The 19,955-nt window shown below is 38.6% G+C and overlaps 1 protein-coding gene across 1 annotated transcript in view; it reads left to right on the forward strand.

Moving 5' to 3' along the window:
* LOC124788065 (glutaminase kidney isoform, mitochondrial-like) overlaps positions 1–19,955 on the forward strand; it is a 156,723-nt gene that overhangs the window by 121,308 nt on the left and 15,460 nt on the right. Inside the window, exon 9 of the mRNA XM_047255198.1 lies at positions 319–450. Within this exon, the coding sequence (XP_047111154.1) occupies positions 319–450 (132 nt within the window). The remainder of the gene's footprint in view (positions 1–318; positions 451–19,955) is intronic.

Raw genomic sequence — 19,955 nt, forward strand, 5'->3', positions numbered from 1 at the left:
TGTAAAATATTTATAAAAAAATACTTAATGGAATGACAATGAAAACTAATAATTATGATATACTCCCCTGAAAATTGTGTGACTACAATGGCAGAAAGATTAAGAGATTCAGATTATACATTTTGGTAACATGATGCTGATGCTTTTAATATGTACAGTATAAGGTGCTGAAAGAGTGCCGCAGTGAAATATAATTAAACTCTATTTTACTTGGATAGTCTACTCACAATTTCAGGCATTTCTGATATCTGCATAAAGCTAGTTCTGTTGCAGCCTGTATTTACAAAGTTAGTTTGTACACTCAATTTCCTATTCCAGGTTGGACTACCAGCTAAATCAAGTGTGAGTGGAGCAATGATACTTGTTGTACCAAATGTCATGGGTGTTTCTATGTTTGCTCCACCTATTGATCACTATGGAAACAGTGTAAAATGTAGAACATTTTGTGAGGTAAGGAACTTTCTTAATTATTATATGGTTTGTAAACAGTACTTGAAGCTATAGATTTAGCATGCTACAGAAGTGACCTCTATATGCAACACTTGAAACAAAAACTGCTGCAAGGTTTAATTTTGGTTACTTATGTTATATTCCATACGTTAGAAGAAATGAATGCAAATCCTTTGCTTTTCTCTGAATTGCCTTTATATCTTCTCACACATTTAGTATATTCTGTGACATTGTGCGAATTACCTAGTGGCTGCTAACAGTGTGTCTTTGGAAACATGTTTCAGTTATCCATAAATCAATAATGTTAGGGTTTACACTAAAAATTAAAAATCCAAAACAGAAAAAGAAGCAGAATGATTGAGAAACTTCTGCTGTATAGCAACAAAAGTAACCAACAAAAATGCCGTGTTAATTCTCCCTGAATTGAGAAATAGGAAACAAAATTTAATAAAAATGGTTTTTCAATTGTGGTGTCATCTATAACAATTTTGTTTGGTTATAAAACTTTGCATTAGACCATGTTAATTAAGTTATTGCATTATTTTCATGCCTATGTTTATTTACAGTTGACTCGCATAATTAAAATTGAGTGTAATATGCTTTTAAAGTGACATTTTGGGTAATATGAATACAGTGTAACTCAGTATCAGCTTTCAACTAGATAAACATGGGAAATTTCTCAAAACCATACTTAAATTAAACAATAGAATCGACTTTTAACAAACTAGGACAGAACTAAGGCAGATCTCATCTCCCCCCTTTGACACATTGTTGATTAAATGTTCCAACTGGAGAAACAATTTCTAACCACAATATACGGTGCTTAATAAGTCATAATATTACATGTATCTTCTAGAGAAGATATCTGCTAATCCTTAAAATTTCACGTTTTTTTCCCTTTTCATCTCAACTGATACATTTTCATCTGCAGATATGTAGATATACACACCTACAGTACAGCCCAGTGTTCTCAGCTTCTACTGTAACAGCTTGTCTGTTTAAAACTGAATGTAGAGTCAGCAAGTCATCATATACCTTCTTTGAGCAAAGAAAAATGTAAACTACTTTCGTGATTATGTTATGCAGCAAGAGGAGGGGGCAGCCTTGTGGGACTTTCATCGTGGTGCTAAGCAGGCATACATTTATGATGTGCTGTGAATTGCCCCCAGACACAAGGTGCTATGATATTATAACAGTCCTCCTTTTTTGTATTCCATAAAAGCAATTTGAAGAAGCAGCAGAGAAAAGGTTGGGACTATTTTGGCTCTGTTCTTTTCAGGAATGCTTCACTGGCATACGTAATGTTTTTGATAACTGAAAATGATACTCATTTATAGAATCTTTTAGTTTTGACAAGAAGGGAAGGAGGAAAAGTATGTGCTCAGATTCCAAAAAGATGAGGAATGAAATCAGTCATGTCCTTTTCAAAGAAACTGTAAGTTGTTTATCTTGCTCATCCTAAATGAAAGCCCATCATCTCACTATTGCTTGAAATGTTGCAGTATGTCTGACAGGAGAGAGAAATCACTTGAAGCTACAACTCTGCTGTAAGATAAATATGGAACAACTCCTTAAGAAACACAATCGTTTTGCTTATCCTGTGAGTTGACATGTTGAGGAGACAGAACAAAACCTAAAGCAAGCAAATCTTTGGCCATTTTTCTTGAACTCTTTTGAAAACATTAGGACATTATACTTCAGTGTACCAATTATTATTATTAACTTATTTCCATTAACTGTACTTATTCATATGTGTACATTTGTAGCTAAGAAAATTCACACTATTCCTTTGTTCATACTTCTCACTCTCTTCAGGCTTGTTGTGTGAACATCTTTGGGGGATCTATCTCTGGGTCATACTGATTTTGACACACTTTGTTACCAGTTAGTTAGGTAGTTAGTTCCATGTTCTGTAGATCACAAGCAGAATTTCCATTAAAATATGTATAAATTTACTTGCTATGAATACATGATTTGCCTGTGTGCATGACTGCATGGTTACCATTAAAGTTTACTGAACTTAACTATTTCTGAATCACTTACATTCATTCATTGCTTCATTCATCATGTTCCGTAGAGCTCATCAAGAAGAAGAATATTCAGGGATATGGAATGAACCAATATTTATGAGTAGGTAGATGTCTCAATATAATAATAATAATAATAATAATAACAATATAATAGAGGGAAACATTCCACGTGGGAAAAATATATCTAAAAACAAAGATGATGAGACTTACCAAACAAAGGCACTGGCAGGTCGATAGACACACAAACAAACACAAACATACACACAAAATTCAAGCTTTCGCAACAAACGGTTGCTTCATCAGGAAAGAGGGAAGGAGAGGGAAAGACGAAAGGATGTGAGTTTTAAGGGAGAGGGTAAGGAGTCATTCCAATCCCGGGAGCGGAAAGATTTACCTTAGGGGAAAAAAAGGACAGGTATACACTCACACACACACACATATCCATCCGCATGTGCACAGACACAAGCAGACATTTGTAAAGGCAAAGAGTTTGGGCAGAGATGTCAGTCGAGGCGGAAGTACAGGGGCAAAGACATTGTTGAAAGACATGTGAGGTATGAGCGGCAGCAAATTGAAATAAGAAATTAGCGGAGTTTGAGGCCTGGTGGATAGTGAGAAGAGAGGATATGCTGAAGATCTAGTTCCCATCTCCAGAGTTCTGACAGGTTGGTGTTAGTGGGAAGTATCCAGATAACCCGAATGGTGTAACACTGTGCCAAGATGTGCTGGCCGTGCACCAAGGCATGTTTAGCCACAGGGTGATCCTCATTACCAACAAACACTGTCTGCCTGTGTCCATTCATGTGAATGGACAGTTTGTTGCTGGTCATTCCCACATAGAAGGCTTCACAGTGTAGGCAGGTCAGTTGGTAAATCACGTGGGTGCTTTCACACATGGCTCTGCCTTTGATCGTGTATGCCTTCCGGGTTACAGGACTGGAGTAGGTGGTGGTGGGAGGGTGCATGGGACAGGTTTTACACTGGGGGCAGTTACAAGGGTAGGAGCCAGAGGGTAGGGAAGGTGGTTTGGGGATTTCATAGGGAAGAACTAAGAGGTTACGAAGGTTAGGTGGACGGCGGAAAGACACTCTTGGTGGAGTGGGGAGGATTTCATGAAGGATGGATCTCATTTCAGGGCAGGATTTGAGGAAGTCGTATTCCTGCTGGAGAGCCACTTTCAGAGTCTGATCCAGTCCCGGAAAGTATCCTGTCACAAGTGGGGCACTTTTGGGGTTCTTCTGTGGGAGGTTCCGGGTTCGAGGAGATGAGGAAGTGGCTCTGGTTATTTGCATCTGTACCAGGTCGGGAGGGTAGTTGCAGGATGCGAAAGCTGTTTTCAGGTTGTTGGTGTAATGGTTCAAGGATTCCGGACTGGAGCATATTCGTTTGCCACAAAGACCTAGGCTCGTGGTTCCATCTGATTCACCTGGTCCTACTCTAAATCCCATGCCACTTTCCTTGACGTTGACCTCCACCTGTCCAATGGCCAGCTTCACACATCCGTCCACATCAAACCCACCAACAAGCAACAGTACCTCCATTATGACTGCTGCCACCCATTCCACATCAAACGGTCCCTTCCCTACAGCCTAGGTCTTCGTGGCAAACAAATCTGCTCCAGTCTGGAATCCTTGAACGATTACACCAACAACCTGAAAACAGCTTTTGCATCCCGCAACTACCCTCCCGACCTGGTACAGAAGCAAATAACCAGAGCCACTTCCTCGTCTCCTCAAACCCGGAACCTCCCACAGAAGAACTCCAAAAGTGCCCCACTTGTGACAGGATACTTTCCAGGACTGGATCAGACTCTGAATGTGGCTCTCCAGCAGGGATACGATTTCCTCAAATCCTGCCCTGATATGAGATCCATCCTTCATGAAATCCTCCCCACTCCACCAAGAGTGTCTTTCCGCCATCCACCTAACCTTCGTAACCTCTTAGTTCATCCCTATGAAATTCCCAAACCACCTTCCCTACCCTCTGGCTCCTACCCTTGTAACCGCCTCTGGTGTAAAACCTGTCCCATGCACCCTCCCACCACCACCTACTCCAGTCCTGTAACCCGGAAGGCGTACACGATCAAAGGCAGAGCCACGTGTGAAAGCACCCACGTGATTTACCAACTGACCTGCCTACACTGTGAAGCCTTCTATGTGGGAATGACCAGCAACAAACTGTCCATTCACATGAATGGACACAGGCAGACGGTGTTTGTTGGTAATGAGGATCACCCTGTGGCTAAACATGCCTTGGTGCACGGCCAGCACATCTTGGCACAGTGTTGCACCGTCTGGATTATCTGGATACTTCCCACTAACACCAACCTGTCAGAACTCCGGAGATGGGAACTTGCCCTTCAGCATATCCTCTCTTCTCGCTATCCGCCAGGCCTCAATCTCCGCTAATTTCTAATTTCAATTTGCCGCCGCTCATACCTCACGTGTCTTTCAACAACGTCTTTGCCTCTGTACTTCCGCCTCGACTGACATCTCTGCCCAAACTCTTTGCCTTTACAAATGCTGTGTATATGCGGATGGATATGTGTGTGTGTGTGTGTGTGTGTGCGAGTGTATACCTGTCCTTTTTTCCCCCTAAGGTAAGTCTTTCCGCTTCCGGGGGTTGGAATGACTCCTTACCCTCTCCCTTAAAACCCACATCCTTTCGTCTTTCCCTCTCCTTCCCTCTTTCCTGATGAAGCAACCGTTTGTTGTGAAAGCTTGAATTTTGTGTGTATGTTTGTGTTTGTTTGTGTGTCTATCGACCTGCCAGCGCTTTTGTTTGGTAAGTCTCATCATCTTTGTTTTTAGATATATAATAATAATAACAACAGTACAAAAAAGTCTCAACTGTGAAACTGATGATGGTGTTAGTCCTCCTGTACATATTCACTGTTCAAAGTGACACACCCTCTCTAATGATGGGTGACTTAGCATAGACCTGGATTGTAGGAATCTGCCTTTTCGGACAGTCAAAAATGGTTCAAATGGCTCTGAGCACTATGGGACTTAACATCTGAGGTCATCAGTCCCCTAGAACTTAGAACTACTTAAACCTAACTAACCTAAGGACAGCACACAACACCCAGCCATCACGAGGCAGAGAAAATCCCTGACCCCACCGGGAATCGAACCCGGGAACCCAGGCGTGGGAAGCGAGAACGCTACCGCACGACCACGAGATGCGGGCATTTCGGACAGTCAGGAAATGCACCAACTTGACAATCACCTTGTTGTCATGCTGGAAATTCCTGTCAAGTAATGGTTTCTCCAGCTGAGAAAAGTGGAAGAAGTTGCTGGACACCATGCCAGGAGAATATAGGATGTGAGGAAAGGTTTGAAAATCTGAAGAAACGGCATGTGTAACTGCATCCTCGGCAGAATGAGCTGGGGTGTTGTTGAGGAGCAAAATCAATCCCTTGGACAGCTCCTTGTAAAGCTTCATCTTGACAGCCACAGCCTCAACATGAAATTTTGATAGTATGCTCCTGTGATGATTTGTCCCTCATGAACATAACATGGTCCAAAAACCACTCAGAATTACCCAGTCTGAGGATGGTTCAGTCTTTATTTTTTTCAGCAGTTGGTAATCCACGAGTTTCCACTTCTTTCTCCTTGGTCTCAGGATCATTGTGGTACAACTTGTGCTCATCCACAGTGATTATGTGGCTAAAGAAGTCATGTGGGTTGGTCAGACACAGCTGCAACATTTCCAGCAGTGCCTTGATTCAATGGGCTTTTTTAATGGTTGTAAGCCGTTGTGGAACCTGACAGGTGGAGATCATTTTTGGGTTCAGGATGTCATGAAATATGTTTAACAATAATAAGTGACTGTTTTTCACATTTTTCTCTATCACCTAAATCTGATACATCAGTCTTGAAGCACTAGGGCCTACTGTTCTCTTCACGGAGAGGTGGTCTGCCACTTTGTCCTCCATCATACAGACTTGCTTTACCACACTAGAAGTATTGTTGCCATAAACTTCCACCTTCTTAGCAAGGGTTGTCACAGTTTGGTCTCCTAAAAGCGAAGAAAAAAAATTGTTGCACAGTACTCCACCTTATTAATGGACTTTAATTGTTGCTTCTATATGGTGTCAAACAGTACTGTGACACAGAAATTTAAATGTACACCAGGACTACAGGCATGTATCTGCAAAGAAACCATAATTAATTATGTAAGTTGTCATTTTTCTACACACAACTTTATAACTATCCCTTATACATTAAAGAAAGACAAGTAAGTCACCAAAGATTTTCTGTGTCAACAGTCAACTGTCACTACAGGGCTTACTGATATGTGCCCTTATTCCACATAAATGTAAATTTGAAGGAAGGCTGCTAGCTACTTTGAAAACAAAGCTGCTCCTGCTCTTTTATTATCAATATGAATTAGAATAGACTGGGATGACAGTTCTATAGGTTTACTTCTGGAGGAGTTCAAGCAGGAGGTATGACACATCTAAGACTCTTTAATACGAGGCATGTTTTTATAAGTGAGGTCCATTTTGTTGTAGACACTAGTAGACCATGTGCATACCACAACGGGCACATGCATCATGTACCAGCTTGCCTTGGAAACAACTGTGCTCAGTTTCAGCTCTGTAGCTAACCTGTATGGGTTCTGTTCTATGCTTTCAAAATGTTTAAGACTATCAACTCACCCGCCACATGTGAGGTTTGCTCAGTGATACAGTTTTTGTCAGCAAGGAACCTGTCTGCTGCAGTAATTCATTGACAGATTTGCAAAGGGTACGGTGATACTGTTATGAGTGAAAGCATATTGTGTAAGTGGGTATGAGAATTCAAAGATGGCCATGACAACGTCCACGATGAGGACCGCTCCAGTCGCCCTTCTTTGATTACAGACAGTTTGGTGGCATCAGTCGAAGCAAGGATTTGTGAGAACAGGCACTTCACAATAACAGGTCTCTCAAACAAATTTCCTGACATGTTGAGATCAGTGCTTTACAACATTGTTTCTGAACACTTAAAGTTTAGGAAACGGAGCTTCTGCTGGGTCCTGAAACTCCTAACAGAGGACCACAAAAACCAAAGATTTGAGTGTGCAATGAAGTTCTTGACTCATTATCACAAAGAAGGTGAAGGCTTCTTGAGTCAGATTGTAACTGGAGACGAAACATGGGTTTCGCATATCATGCCCAAATCAAAGCAACAGAGCATGGAATGGTGACACACATACTTGCCTGTAAAGATGAAGGCCAAACAGACTCTGTCCCAGTGCAAAATCATGGCACTGGTGTTTTGGAATATGCATGGTGTTTTGTTGGTTGACATCATGGACGAGGAACCACTATTGATGCAGAAGCATACTGCCAAACCCTGAGAAAGCTATGCAGAGCAATTCAAAACAAAAGACATGGCATGCTGACAGAGGGAATTGTCCTTCTCCATGACAATACAAGGCCTCACACTGCAGATCAGACCTGTGATTTATTGGACAGTTTTGGCTGGGAAGCTGTAGACCACCCACCATACACTCCTGATCTTGCACCGAGCGATTACCATGTGTTCCTCCAACTCAAACAACACCTCAGTGGCAATCGTCACAATGATGATGACTATGTGAAAATGGCAATGAACTCTAGGTTAATGGAGCAGGTGGCAAGTTTTTGTGAAGAGGATATTTTAAAATTGGTTGAGAGGTATGATACATGTTTGAACAAATTGTGACACCTATGTCAAAAAACAGAGTGAAGTATGTACTTTCTGAAAATACATTTATTTTTTTGAAATAACCTTTCATTGCATACTTATGTTCAAATGAACCTTACTTAAAAACCATGCCTCGTATATGACACTTAACTTGGAGGCAACCTTTCCACATGAATGACAATATGTATTTAGTGTTGTTGACAGTATGTATTTAGTATTGTCACAGAACACTATGGTAACTGATTATAACTTAATGAATGGCAGTCACGTATCAATGTACATTTAACTGTAACTTCAGTACACAGTCCTGACTAATGATATTAGCTCACTGCTGGATCTGAGTTGCAACAGAGCTGCTATCATAGTTGGCTACCACAGAGCAGGTTGAGTGGTGCTGCACTCCGAGGTAAGTAGAGTTCCAGCAGCAGCAGCTTATGGAACCTTCTGAGGGCATGTCTTCACTGATACCTCTCATTTGTGGCTGCATCTGGCAGCAATTGTCTTTAGCTTGTGATTCTGTCATGAGATACCAACTTCATCCTGTAACCACATTCTTTGGATGACACCACAGACTGGTGTTCTACACACAGAGGAACCACTGAGCAATGGAGAGGCACATTTAAAAGTAAATTCCGGAATGTTTTTCAGCTATTGCAAATGTCCTTCATCAGAAGAAAAAACACACACAAATGTGCATGGGAACACATAGTTTAACAACCTCCTTTGTTACACACAATTGGAAGACTGTTAATTATAATAAAAGTTCATGGAGATAAAATATTGTTGGCCAGGTATAGTGGTAGTTTCAAAGAAAAAATACTCATCTTGTTTTTTAAGGATCTCCTTCAATCTGTTGCTTGAATTTATTCTGTCTGCAAGCCAGTTTCTTTTGTAGGTCTTGAAACCCTATAGGTTGACATGTTTCTTGAAATAGCATATATGACAAATTGATTTGTACATAATTTTCATTTTTAATAATCCTAGATGCCTTGCTGCCATCAGTTACAATGTTCATTCAGTGAAATACATTCCATTTGTACGCAACTCCAGAAAACTTTACATTTCTCCTTCCTTCCTTCCCACAAGACAACTTACAACCATCTACCCACAGTTAACATCATTCCAAAGTACATCAGTAAAGATATAGTCATACTAAGATTGAAAATATTAAATAAAATTTTTTTTGAAGAAAATGAAATTCACTCAACAGCACAATAGAACAATTATGATAACATATATTCACATAAACAAAAATACATCTTTTTATAGCACAGTAATTTTATGATTTTGAACATTACACCCCCCCCCCCCAAGAGTTTTGCTCACATTCTGCTGTGCAGGTGTGCACAGTGTTTACAAATTTGAAAATTAGTATGTGCAGTAAAACAGGGGTTTTCGAAATATCCAGGTTTCTGTGGTCTGAATAGTGGAAGGCTGGTAAAAAGAGGCATCTGGGGTGTGCTGAATTAGAGGGTGGTGTCTGATGGTTCTTCATATTGCCAGTGGTCCAGAAGGGTTTTTTTTTTTTTTTTTTTTTAAGAAGTGGACACAGCTCAGAGGGAATTTCCAAGTTCCCTAATCACAAATATGAAATATTTCATAAGAAAATTGCAGGATAATCAAAGCTCTAAGAATCTGAATTTAAAAAAAAATAATAAAAAATGAAGAAACATCAAAATGATTTCTTAACTGATTTGAAATTAAGTGAAAAGAATACTTGGGAAACCCTTAGGCAAAACAAATAGTAACTCAAGTTGAAAAAAAATAAAATAAAAGAAATAGCTTTTGTCAGATATAATTATGCTGTTGAATTTTGTACAAATACTAATTATCGATAACAAAGAAAAATACTTATACTAAGACAAAATTGTAAAGCAAATATTAATGTATTAGGGGTAACAAGACTAAAACTAACACTTGACAATCAGTAAATTTTAACTTGGATGCAGAAAATAAAAAGATACGTGATTTGTTCTCTTATACACTTGACTTCCTAAAGTTATTTAGTTTTTGAAAAGTTAATACTATTTTTCTGTTACTTTCATCATAACTGTAAAATACAATACCACTTGTAATATTGTAGATTACAATACCAATTTCACTACCAAAAAATGCAACACCATATATCAGAAGAAAGCCCTCTGTGCCTTTTTGGCACTACCATGGCTTAATATACCATTTTACATTCTCAATAGTTCATGAAATACTGTGTGCAACATAGACACTACTAAAACATCAAAGCATTTGATAAAGTTCTGTGTGCTACATAAGCACTACTCAGTTCCAGGATACTAGATTAGGTGTATAGTAGTACAAATATAAGTCTAGTACACTAACATGGCACAACTTCAATTGGGGATACCATACGGCAAAATATATCACATAGCTAAAAATTCTTCGTGACAATTTAAGTTCAAGTCCAATTGAGGATACCATGTAGTGTGTTTAAACACACAGCCAAGTTCACTAACAATTTGGTTCAAGTCATGGTTTAGGGTACTATACAACATCAATGAAATAACATATTTATAAGCACTATGGTGAATGTCCATAGAAATATGTCAGGTAACTAACACTTAAAGCACAAAAATGAAAATGTCCTCCCCAGATCATGGGTATGTCTGAAATTTACATACCATTTCTGGTTGAAAATTCACTTAGGACTAGATAGAATTGAAAAATGTCTACTTAGGTAAAACACAAAATTATATACTGTACACAGATGATATTATGTATCAAAGTTTGGGGAACAAGTGCCCACAGATTTCAATAACTCTCCTGATATCTTTTACACACTTCAGTGAAGATAAGATTTGTTTGTTTCAGAGTTCTGTGTCACAGACGACAGACATCTACGTGAAAATGCATGGTGCCTTCTGCACTGTTTACAAGTAGTTTAGAGACAAAGAATAGTATATATATTACCAGCTAACAGACAGTATCTTCAACGTATTTTCAAAAATGATAAAATGTTATGCAGTTTTTTATGGAGTGTGGTTACAGTATTCAATGGCATAGTAGTCTTTGTACCTCTTAGTATTATTCAAGAATCATCCCCCCCCCCAATACTCAGAGTTGGTTACATAAATAACAAAACATCAAAGAAAATATGTAACAGCACTAAGATATTTACAAGTCATTGTGTGGGATATGGTTGTGTTGAAACACTTAAAAGTTAGAATTCTGTACAGATAAATGTTGATCATTACATGTTTCAATAAGTCACTGCATGGTTGTAACACTTGGTGCACATCAAGCACAAAACAAATTCAGTATATAGTTTCCCACCTGGGGTAAAATGTTTCAAAAACTTAGTATATGCCTCATCATGTTTTCAGAAAAGTAACAAAATGACTACTACCTCTCATTAGATTTTCAGAAATAGTAATGAAACAGTTGTATGCCTCAAGTGTATAGTCTGATACAATAAGTAGTTAAATTCATATAGCCTCTTGTGTACTGAATACATCAGCCGTGAAGTGTTCAGATGGTCATCCTGGCTTACCTAATATGGTTCAGTGTTAAGTATAAAAAATTTACAAAGTTCAGAAATAAACAGTTTTCACTTCTCATTACCTTTCAACAATGTACAAATATGTAGTATTATAGATACTGTTGTTAATTCACTAAAACATTCTCCTGTTTACTTCCTGTTTTCAAGAGTCATATTTTTCACATTAATTACCAACAAGAAGCTTAATCACTTTTCAGTGTACAGATTTCTGACATGTTGGCTAATTACAATACATGTCACACTTCACATAGAATTAACCTTCCTGCATAAATATAACTGAGTATTTACATGCTTCTGTTACTTCAAATCAAAAACAACTTGGATTACAAATCTTGCTGACTATGTGTGTCTTTCATAAACTTTCTCCAAAGTAAGAAAAGACATGTTCCCTAATCAATCCCTACCGAACATCATTCTCCTCATTAGATCAGTAATACATTAATACATCATTAAATGCTTCAAATATATCCTCAATGGAGCAACATAATGTCACCACATTACTCCACTAAATACTTCGTAATAACAATCACCTAAGAAAAATCACCTCCTTCATATTACACAATAGATCAACATCACAAAACAACATTACATAGCAGCAGACCTCACAAATGAGCTTTTCCTCTTACAAAAGAAACAGACATTACACTATTTACATGTTTTAGTATTTTACTGATTGTAATTATTGCATTGCTTGCACAACTCATTACTGTATACAATCATATTACTTTACCTTAGTGGGTCAAAAAGGTAACACTTCCTACAGTCACTTCATTACTTTCAAATGCACTTCTCTAGGCAACTGTATTTTCTCTTGTTACATTATACAAACACCCTAAAAACTAGTTCATGATTCTAAATATGTCAGGTGTACTCTTCCACTAATAGTTACATATATCCCATATACTTCCTCAAAATTTACCAAAAATTGTGTATTCACTGTGTACTAATCTCATTACTCCTGTAATTATACAACCTTTTACACTTTCATGTTTGCTAGTTACTTAGGGTGTTCAACATAATTTGATATACTCGTACATTTTGTAAAATTCCATTAGCTTACCTTTTTGGTATAACCGAAAAACTTTTTTCACAACTTTTGTACTCAGAAAGTAAACAAGTAGATGTTAACTCTCTGAATTTTACATAAAAGTTGTGTAGGTTTTATGTTTCTGTTTACTGTCAAAAAATGACTGTTCACTAATGTTTCCGCCAACAGAGAGGGTTTCAGTTTAGCCTATCACATCTACTATCATTATCTCTCACATGTATATGTGTGTGTGTGTGTGTGTGTGTGTGTGTGTGTGTGTGTGTGTGTGCGGGGAGGGGGGGTGGGGGGGGGGGGGACACGACTGTTTATTATTTGTCCACTGTCCACCTATATTTTCAAAATTCCTATCACCACTTCTGTTCCCAGAACTTCTATTCTCATAAAACTGTTGGTCTCCGCAGTTTGGTCCCACATCAGATAACTTCTAAAATTATTTGGATTCCTGTCATTCCGCCCTAGGGTATTGTTGTTATGTCCTTAGTTAAAATTATCACTATTATTAGTATTTCTATCATGACTGTGGTTACTCCAGTTTGGCCTCCTGAAATCGGTACTATGTTTATCAATCCCGTCATATGCCCTATCCAACTTTTCTACATATTTCAGGAACTGGTCTACAAAATCATCTGGCCCATAAACTAACCCAATTTGAATTCTTTCTGGTAGCCTTCTCTTAAGTGCATCTATTTGAGTTAATTCATCAAACAGTTGGTCTAATTGTGCAAGTTTCATGATCTGGTATTTGCAAAACTCTTTCATAACCCCTGTCTGCTCCCTGTACATTGGACCATTTAAAAACTCACCCTTTATCCTTGTCTGTTCAGTATCAGACCAAAACTTTTTCAAGAAACACTTTTCAATTTCATCTATGGATAAATTACTACAGTCAGGTTGGTTGGCCCATGACAAAGCTTCCCCTTCCAATGATCTTATAATGAAGTTAATTTTCAATTCATCAGTCACACCAGAGAGAAAACTATCACAGCAATGTTGCATAAAATCAACTGGATGAATATGTTTGTTACTAGAGAAACACTTTAGTGGCATAGTAGGGTAGCTTGGGTGTTCTACATTACAGAATGTTTTTAGATAAGCCCATCTTGTAACTGTTGTTCTCGTTTTTTGATGATAGTGGCATCACTATATAAGTCTGACATCTTTGAATCTGTTATCTCAGCTGTCTTCTGAACTTTTTCATCTACATCTAAGACAACTCTGTCTATTTTTTCATTTAACTTATTTATAAAGGTTACAGCTTGTTTACTAGTGTCTCCAAGAGCATCTTTACATCTAACTTCAACAGCACCTATCTCAGGTCTGAGGTCCTTGTCTACTACCCTTTGTTTTTCTCTAAAGATTGTATTTTGGATTCTGAAGCCTCTACCTACTTTTTCACATGTTAATCTGTAGCTTTATGTTGAGAAAACACACCAACTAAGTCTTTTCTAACATTTGACATTTGTGCATTAAGCTCTGCTCTAATGAGATTACATTCTAAGACTATTGACTTTGCAAGTTTTTCACTATTTTTTTCTGTTGATGACAGTTTTTCAATTTTTTTGTTGATAACATTAATGCAGTAAATCTTGTAAATTTAACTGTTTGGGTTTTTCACGCAGCATTGTTTCACTTTCGTGCAACTGTTCTTGTTTCTCATCATCTGGACTCAAATCTAGGACACTACTGTCTAAAAATCCCAAGTCTGCACTGATTTCATTTAACTTGTTTGGTGGACTATTGTTTAATATATCCTGAAAAATGTATTTATCAGCTGTGTTCTGTTTATAGTCACTAGTTGAAGCTGGTGGGTTCAGAATATTTATTTCATTGTTTGGATCACGATCCATTTTTTGTTAATTTGTTCGTAAATTATCAGTGCAAGAAAAAACCAGTCAAAATGTTCACACAACACTACACTGAGAAAATACAAAAATAAATCTTTTAATTGGGACTTAGCTTATTATTGTCCTGGATTTGTTAGGGTGTGTCAACTTTGGTAATAATGCTTCATCCTTTTACAACCATGTATGTCCATAGTGCTGTATCATTCCAAAACTTCCCACAAGTACTATGTCAAATTATATTTGGTTTAAAATAGGTTCACTTTGCAACACAATTATATGCTTTTTGATCACCTGAAACATAAACACTGTCAAAAACATAAATGTGCAAGTATCCTGGTTACAGTGGCACCACTTTAATGACCTCCTTTGTTATACACAATTGGAAGTCCATTAATTCTAATAAATATTCATAGAGTTAAAACATTGTTGGCCAGGTCTGGTGGTAGTTTTAAAGAAAAAATACTCATCTTGTTTTTTAAGGATCTCCTTCAAATTGTTGCTTGAATTTCTTCTGTCTGCAAGCCAGGTTCTTTTGTAGGTCTGGAAACCCTATAGGTTGACGTGTTTCTTAAAAATAACATAGACGACAAATGGATTCATACGTAATTTTCATTTTTAATAATCCTAGATGCCTTGCTGCCATCATTACAATGTTCACTCAGTGAAATTCATTCCATTTGTATGCAACTCCAGAAAACTTTACATTTCTCCTTCCTTTCTTCCTGCCAGACAACATACAACCCACTGGCCACAATTAACATTGTTCCAAAGTACATCAGTAAAGCTATAGTCATACTAAGATCGAAACATAGAACATTAAATCAAAAAAGATTTACAGAAAGTGAAATTCACTCAACAGCACAGAACAATTATGATAACATGTATTCACATAAACAAAAATACATCTTTTTGTAGTACAGTAATTTTATGATTTTTTTTAATCACAGGGGTTAATTGTGTTAGCATGACATATTATACAGTTGGAGTATAAAACATTTCAAGGAAGACTGAAAAAAGGATAAGCTCATAAATTTGAGAATATACATGGTCCAAACAGCTTATTGCGCATTACAATAGCCTCTGTTGTCACAGGGCATTTTCTTTTCTGGTTTCGTTGTTTGTTCACCTCTTCAAACAACACAGTAAATGCATATGCAAAACTGCTGGTAGAAAGGCTTTGATACTGCTTTTGTCATAGCTCTTGCTTTGATTTAGATGAGGATCATAGTAAGTGTATGCCATACTGAAACATAATACCTGCATCTAAGGTTTAATGATAAGTAACATACAGCTATTTCTCTTGCTCTTAAAGTATGATCTGAGTTTAGAAAGGTCACAAAAATATGTTTATGAATTGTTTATAGTTAAAATGTCATTCACACAGCCATTCTAATTCATGTAGTTACATAGTCGCACTTTTTTTTTTATTCCTGTCCATCAGAGTCTTTGAGTAAATATGACTACATTCTGTTTCATAGATAATTTGTCCTGAAACAATATACTGTCTTGGAACAACAAATAATAATCTGTAAGTTACACAGATTAAGCAAACAGTGACCTTGTTATTTTTATTACTTTTTATTATGCATTTCGACATCCAGTCACATAAGTTATTCCATCTGACAAGTCATTATCGGGTGATGTGTTTAAACAGAAATAAAAATGGGATAATGAAATACTAATAAACTAAATTACAAATAAACTTAACTTCTCTACATAAGCATATGTACTGCAATACATCACACAGTTTAAGTTCCATCATAAAGTCACAGATGGAGCATGCAGCAATTATGTAAACAAGGCATAGACAACCTTTGGTGACCTCTGTCCCTGATTCACACACTTACTAAAGCTTGTGGGCCACCTCATGGCATGATGTGACAGCAGCACTCCTAGCAAATGAAGTTAAAACTGTCAAACAATGGAAAATACAGAATGGAATGTAACACTATTGAAAAGGATAGTTACTACTCACCATATAGCGAAGATGCTGAATCAATAAGCTTTCAGTCAACCAGGCCTTCGTTGAAAGTAGACAACACACACACACACACACACACACACACACACACACACACAGTCATGCAAATGCAACTCACTCACACATGACCACAGTCTGCCTGTTGAAGCCGGACTGTAAGCAGCAGTGCATGATGGGAGAGGCAACTGTGTGATGGGGGTAAGGAGTCTGGGACAGGGATGGGGATGGATAGCAGGGTAGGGGTGAGGGATGGTAGAGTGCTGCTTGTGAGAACATACAGGGACGAGGTGGAGAGAGGGTAGGACAGTTAGGTGCAGCTGGGAGGTCAGAAGGATGGAAAAGGAAGAATTAAAAAGACTGAGGGTACACTTATGGAATAAAGGGCTGTGTAGTGCTGGAATGGGAACAGGGAAGGGGCTAGATGGATAAGTACAATGACTAATGAAAGTTGAGGCCAGGAGCGTTATGAGAACTTAAGATATATTTCAGGGAGGGTTCCCACCTGCACAGTTCAGAACAGCTGGTTTTGGTGGGAAGAATACATGTGGTACAGTCTGTAAAGCAGTCACTGTAATGAAGAATGTGGTGTTGGCTGGTGTGCTCAGCAAAGGGATGGCACAGTTGTTTCTTGGCCACAGTTTTTTGGTGGCCATTTATGTGGACATACAGCTTGTTTGTTGTTATGCCCACATAGAATGCAGCACAGTGATTGCAACTTAGCTTGTAGATTACATGACTGGTTTCACAGGTAGCCCTGCCTTTGATGGGATAGATGATGCTTGTGACCAGACTGGAGTAGGTGGTGATGGGAGAATGCATAGGACAGGTCTTGCATTTAGTTCTATTGCAGGGATATTAGCCTTGAGGCAAGGGATTTGGAGCAGGAGTTGTGTATGGATGGATGAGGATACTGTTTAGCTTTGGTGGGTAGTGGATTACTGCTGTGGGAGGCATGTGAAGGTTAATGGGTAGGACATGCCCCATTTCAGGGCACTACGAGAGGTAGTCAGAACCCTGGCAGAGAATGTGATTCAGTTGCTCCAGCCATGGGTTATACAGGTTATACAGAGTCATGAGGAGAATGCTCCTCTCAGGCCAGATGGTGGGACTTTGAAATGTGGTGGGTGACAGGAGAGGTAAGGCATGGGAGATCTGGATGAATCCTTCCTAAACACCAAGAATCGTAGACCCTTCACCTGGTTCAGATTCACTGATGACACCTGTGTGATCTGGATCGAGGGTGAGAACACCCTCCCCACATTCCCCACAACCCCAACACCTTCCCCCCCAATCACATCTGGTCCTACTCAACCCAACAAGCCACCTTCCTCAATGTTGACCTCCATCACAAAGATGGCTACATCAGTACCTCTGTCCATATATATTTCCACTTTGACAGCTGCCACCCATTCCATACCAAGAATTCCCTTCCATACAGCCCACCCATCTGTGGGTATCATATCTGTAGAGGTTCCTCTCAAAATATACCAAAAGTCTCACTAAGGTCTTCACAGACCATAATTACTCTCCCAAGCTAGTACAAAGACAGATCTCTTGCACCTTGTCATTCCGTCACATGCCACCTCCCAAAGTCCCACCATCTGGCCAGAGGGGAGCATTCCCCTCATGACTCAGAACCACTCAAGAGCTCCCAACCCCTTGCCTCATGGCTCATATCCCTGCAATAGAACTAAATGCAAGACCTGTCCCATACATTCTCCCATCACCACCTACTCCAGTCTGGTCACAAGCATCAGACCCAGATGCAAGACCTGTCTCATATATCCTGCCACCACCACCTACTCTATTCTGCTCACAAGCATCACTTATCCCATCAAAGGTCGTCATGTGATCCACAAGCTATGCTGCAACCACTATGCTGCATTCTACATGGGCATAACAACCATCAGGCTGTCTGTCAGTATAAATGGCCACCAAATAACTGTGGCCTTCAAACATGTGAACCACCCTGCTGCTGAGCATGCCACCCAACACAATTTTCTTCATTTCAATGACTGGTTCACAGCCTCTGCCCTCTGGATCATATCCACCAACACCAGATATTCTGAACTGTGCAGTTGGGAACTGATGCTCCAATATATCCTGTGTGTCCATAGCCCTCCTGGTCTCAACCTTTGTTAGTCATTGTCCTTACCCATCTGGCTCCTTCTCTTTTCCCATGTCCGCACTGTACAGCCCTCTACTCCACCAGTGGACCCTCAGCCTTTTTACTGCCTTCTTTTCCACTATCCCAATCCCCCCTCCCTCTCTCTGACTTCCCAACTGTACCTAGCTGTTCTGCCCTCTCTCCACATCATCCCTGTATGCTCCCACAAGCCACAGTTTACTGTCCCAAACCCTTACCCTGCCATCCCTCCCCCTATTTTTGATGAAGGCATTGTTGGGTGAAAGCTCACTTTCCAACAATCTTTTTGATGTGCCTATCTGAAACTCAGCATCTCTGCTATATGGTGAATATCAACTAACATTTTCAATATTTTTGAAGTCAGATTTATAACATATTTTATGTTAATGTTTATGAGGTTATGCACTGATTTTAATAGCACCTCTTTCCTGCTATGCCACGCCAACATGCCTTGAAACATGCAGTTTTGAGAGTACATTCATTTTATGTTCACCCCATCTTTAGATGTTTATATTTACACATCTTAAACATTGTCTTAAAAACTAGATTCATTGGAAGCATATCACAAAGTTCATTATGACAAAGCATACAAACATAATAATCTTCAAAATTTCTTATAGACCAAGTGTTCTTGAACTAACGACATAATATTTGCATAATGAAAGCTATTCGATGACTGGCCGATAGTGACACATATATGTTGACAATCTGACTGACTTGTATGATGATGTTTATGTTTGGGTAGCTAAACAGGGACTACCTGTGGCACTGTTGACCAAGTGTATTTATGAAGTATTTATGAAAAATCATAAAACTAGAAAGTGGCAAAAATCATAGATGCTACATGATTTCTGTTTATGCAAACATTTCCAGACCCTCCAAAATGTTTTGAGAAGATGAATTTTTCCAAATAGAATAAATAACAAAATGAGAAATTATTGTAGTGAAATTAGGCACTTTTTGAATCAGAAAACCTGAGCTGCAAAAATATGGTACTGTGGGAAACACTGATCTGCAGTCAGTACAGTAAGCATTTGTTAGCATTAAGAAGACATACTTTATTATAACTCAGTAGTAAATATGTGAAACAAATGAAAGCAATTGATACACAACATCCCAGGTTCAAAAGCCATAGAATCATAAAGAAACACATTCTACACTTCAGTTCTTCAGTGATTGCTTTTGACTACTCATGTTGCCACACATGCCTTTCCCTGTCCCTCTTCACTTTCCACAGTGGAAAGCTCCTCGAATAAAGAGGTATTTG

This window comes from Schistocerca piceifrons, chromosome 1, assembly GCF_021461385.2.
Source record: "Schistocerca piceifrons isolate TAMUIC-IGC-003096 chromosome 1, iqSchPice1.1, whole genome shotgun sequence".
In the NCBI taxonomy this organism is placed as follows: domain Eukaryota; kingdom Metazoa; phylum Arthropoda; class Insecta; order Orthoptera; family Acrididae; genus Schistocerca; species Schistocerca piceifrons.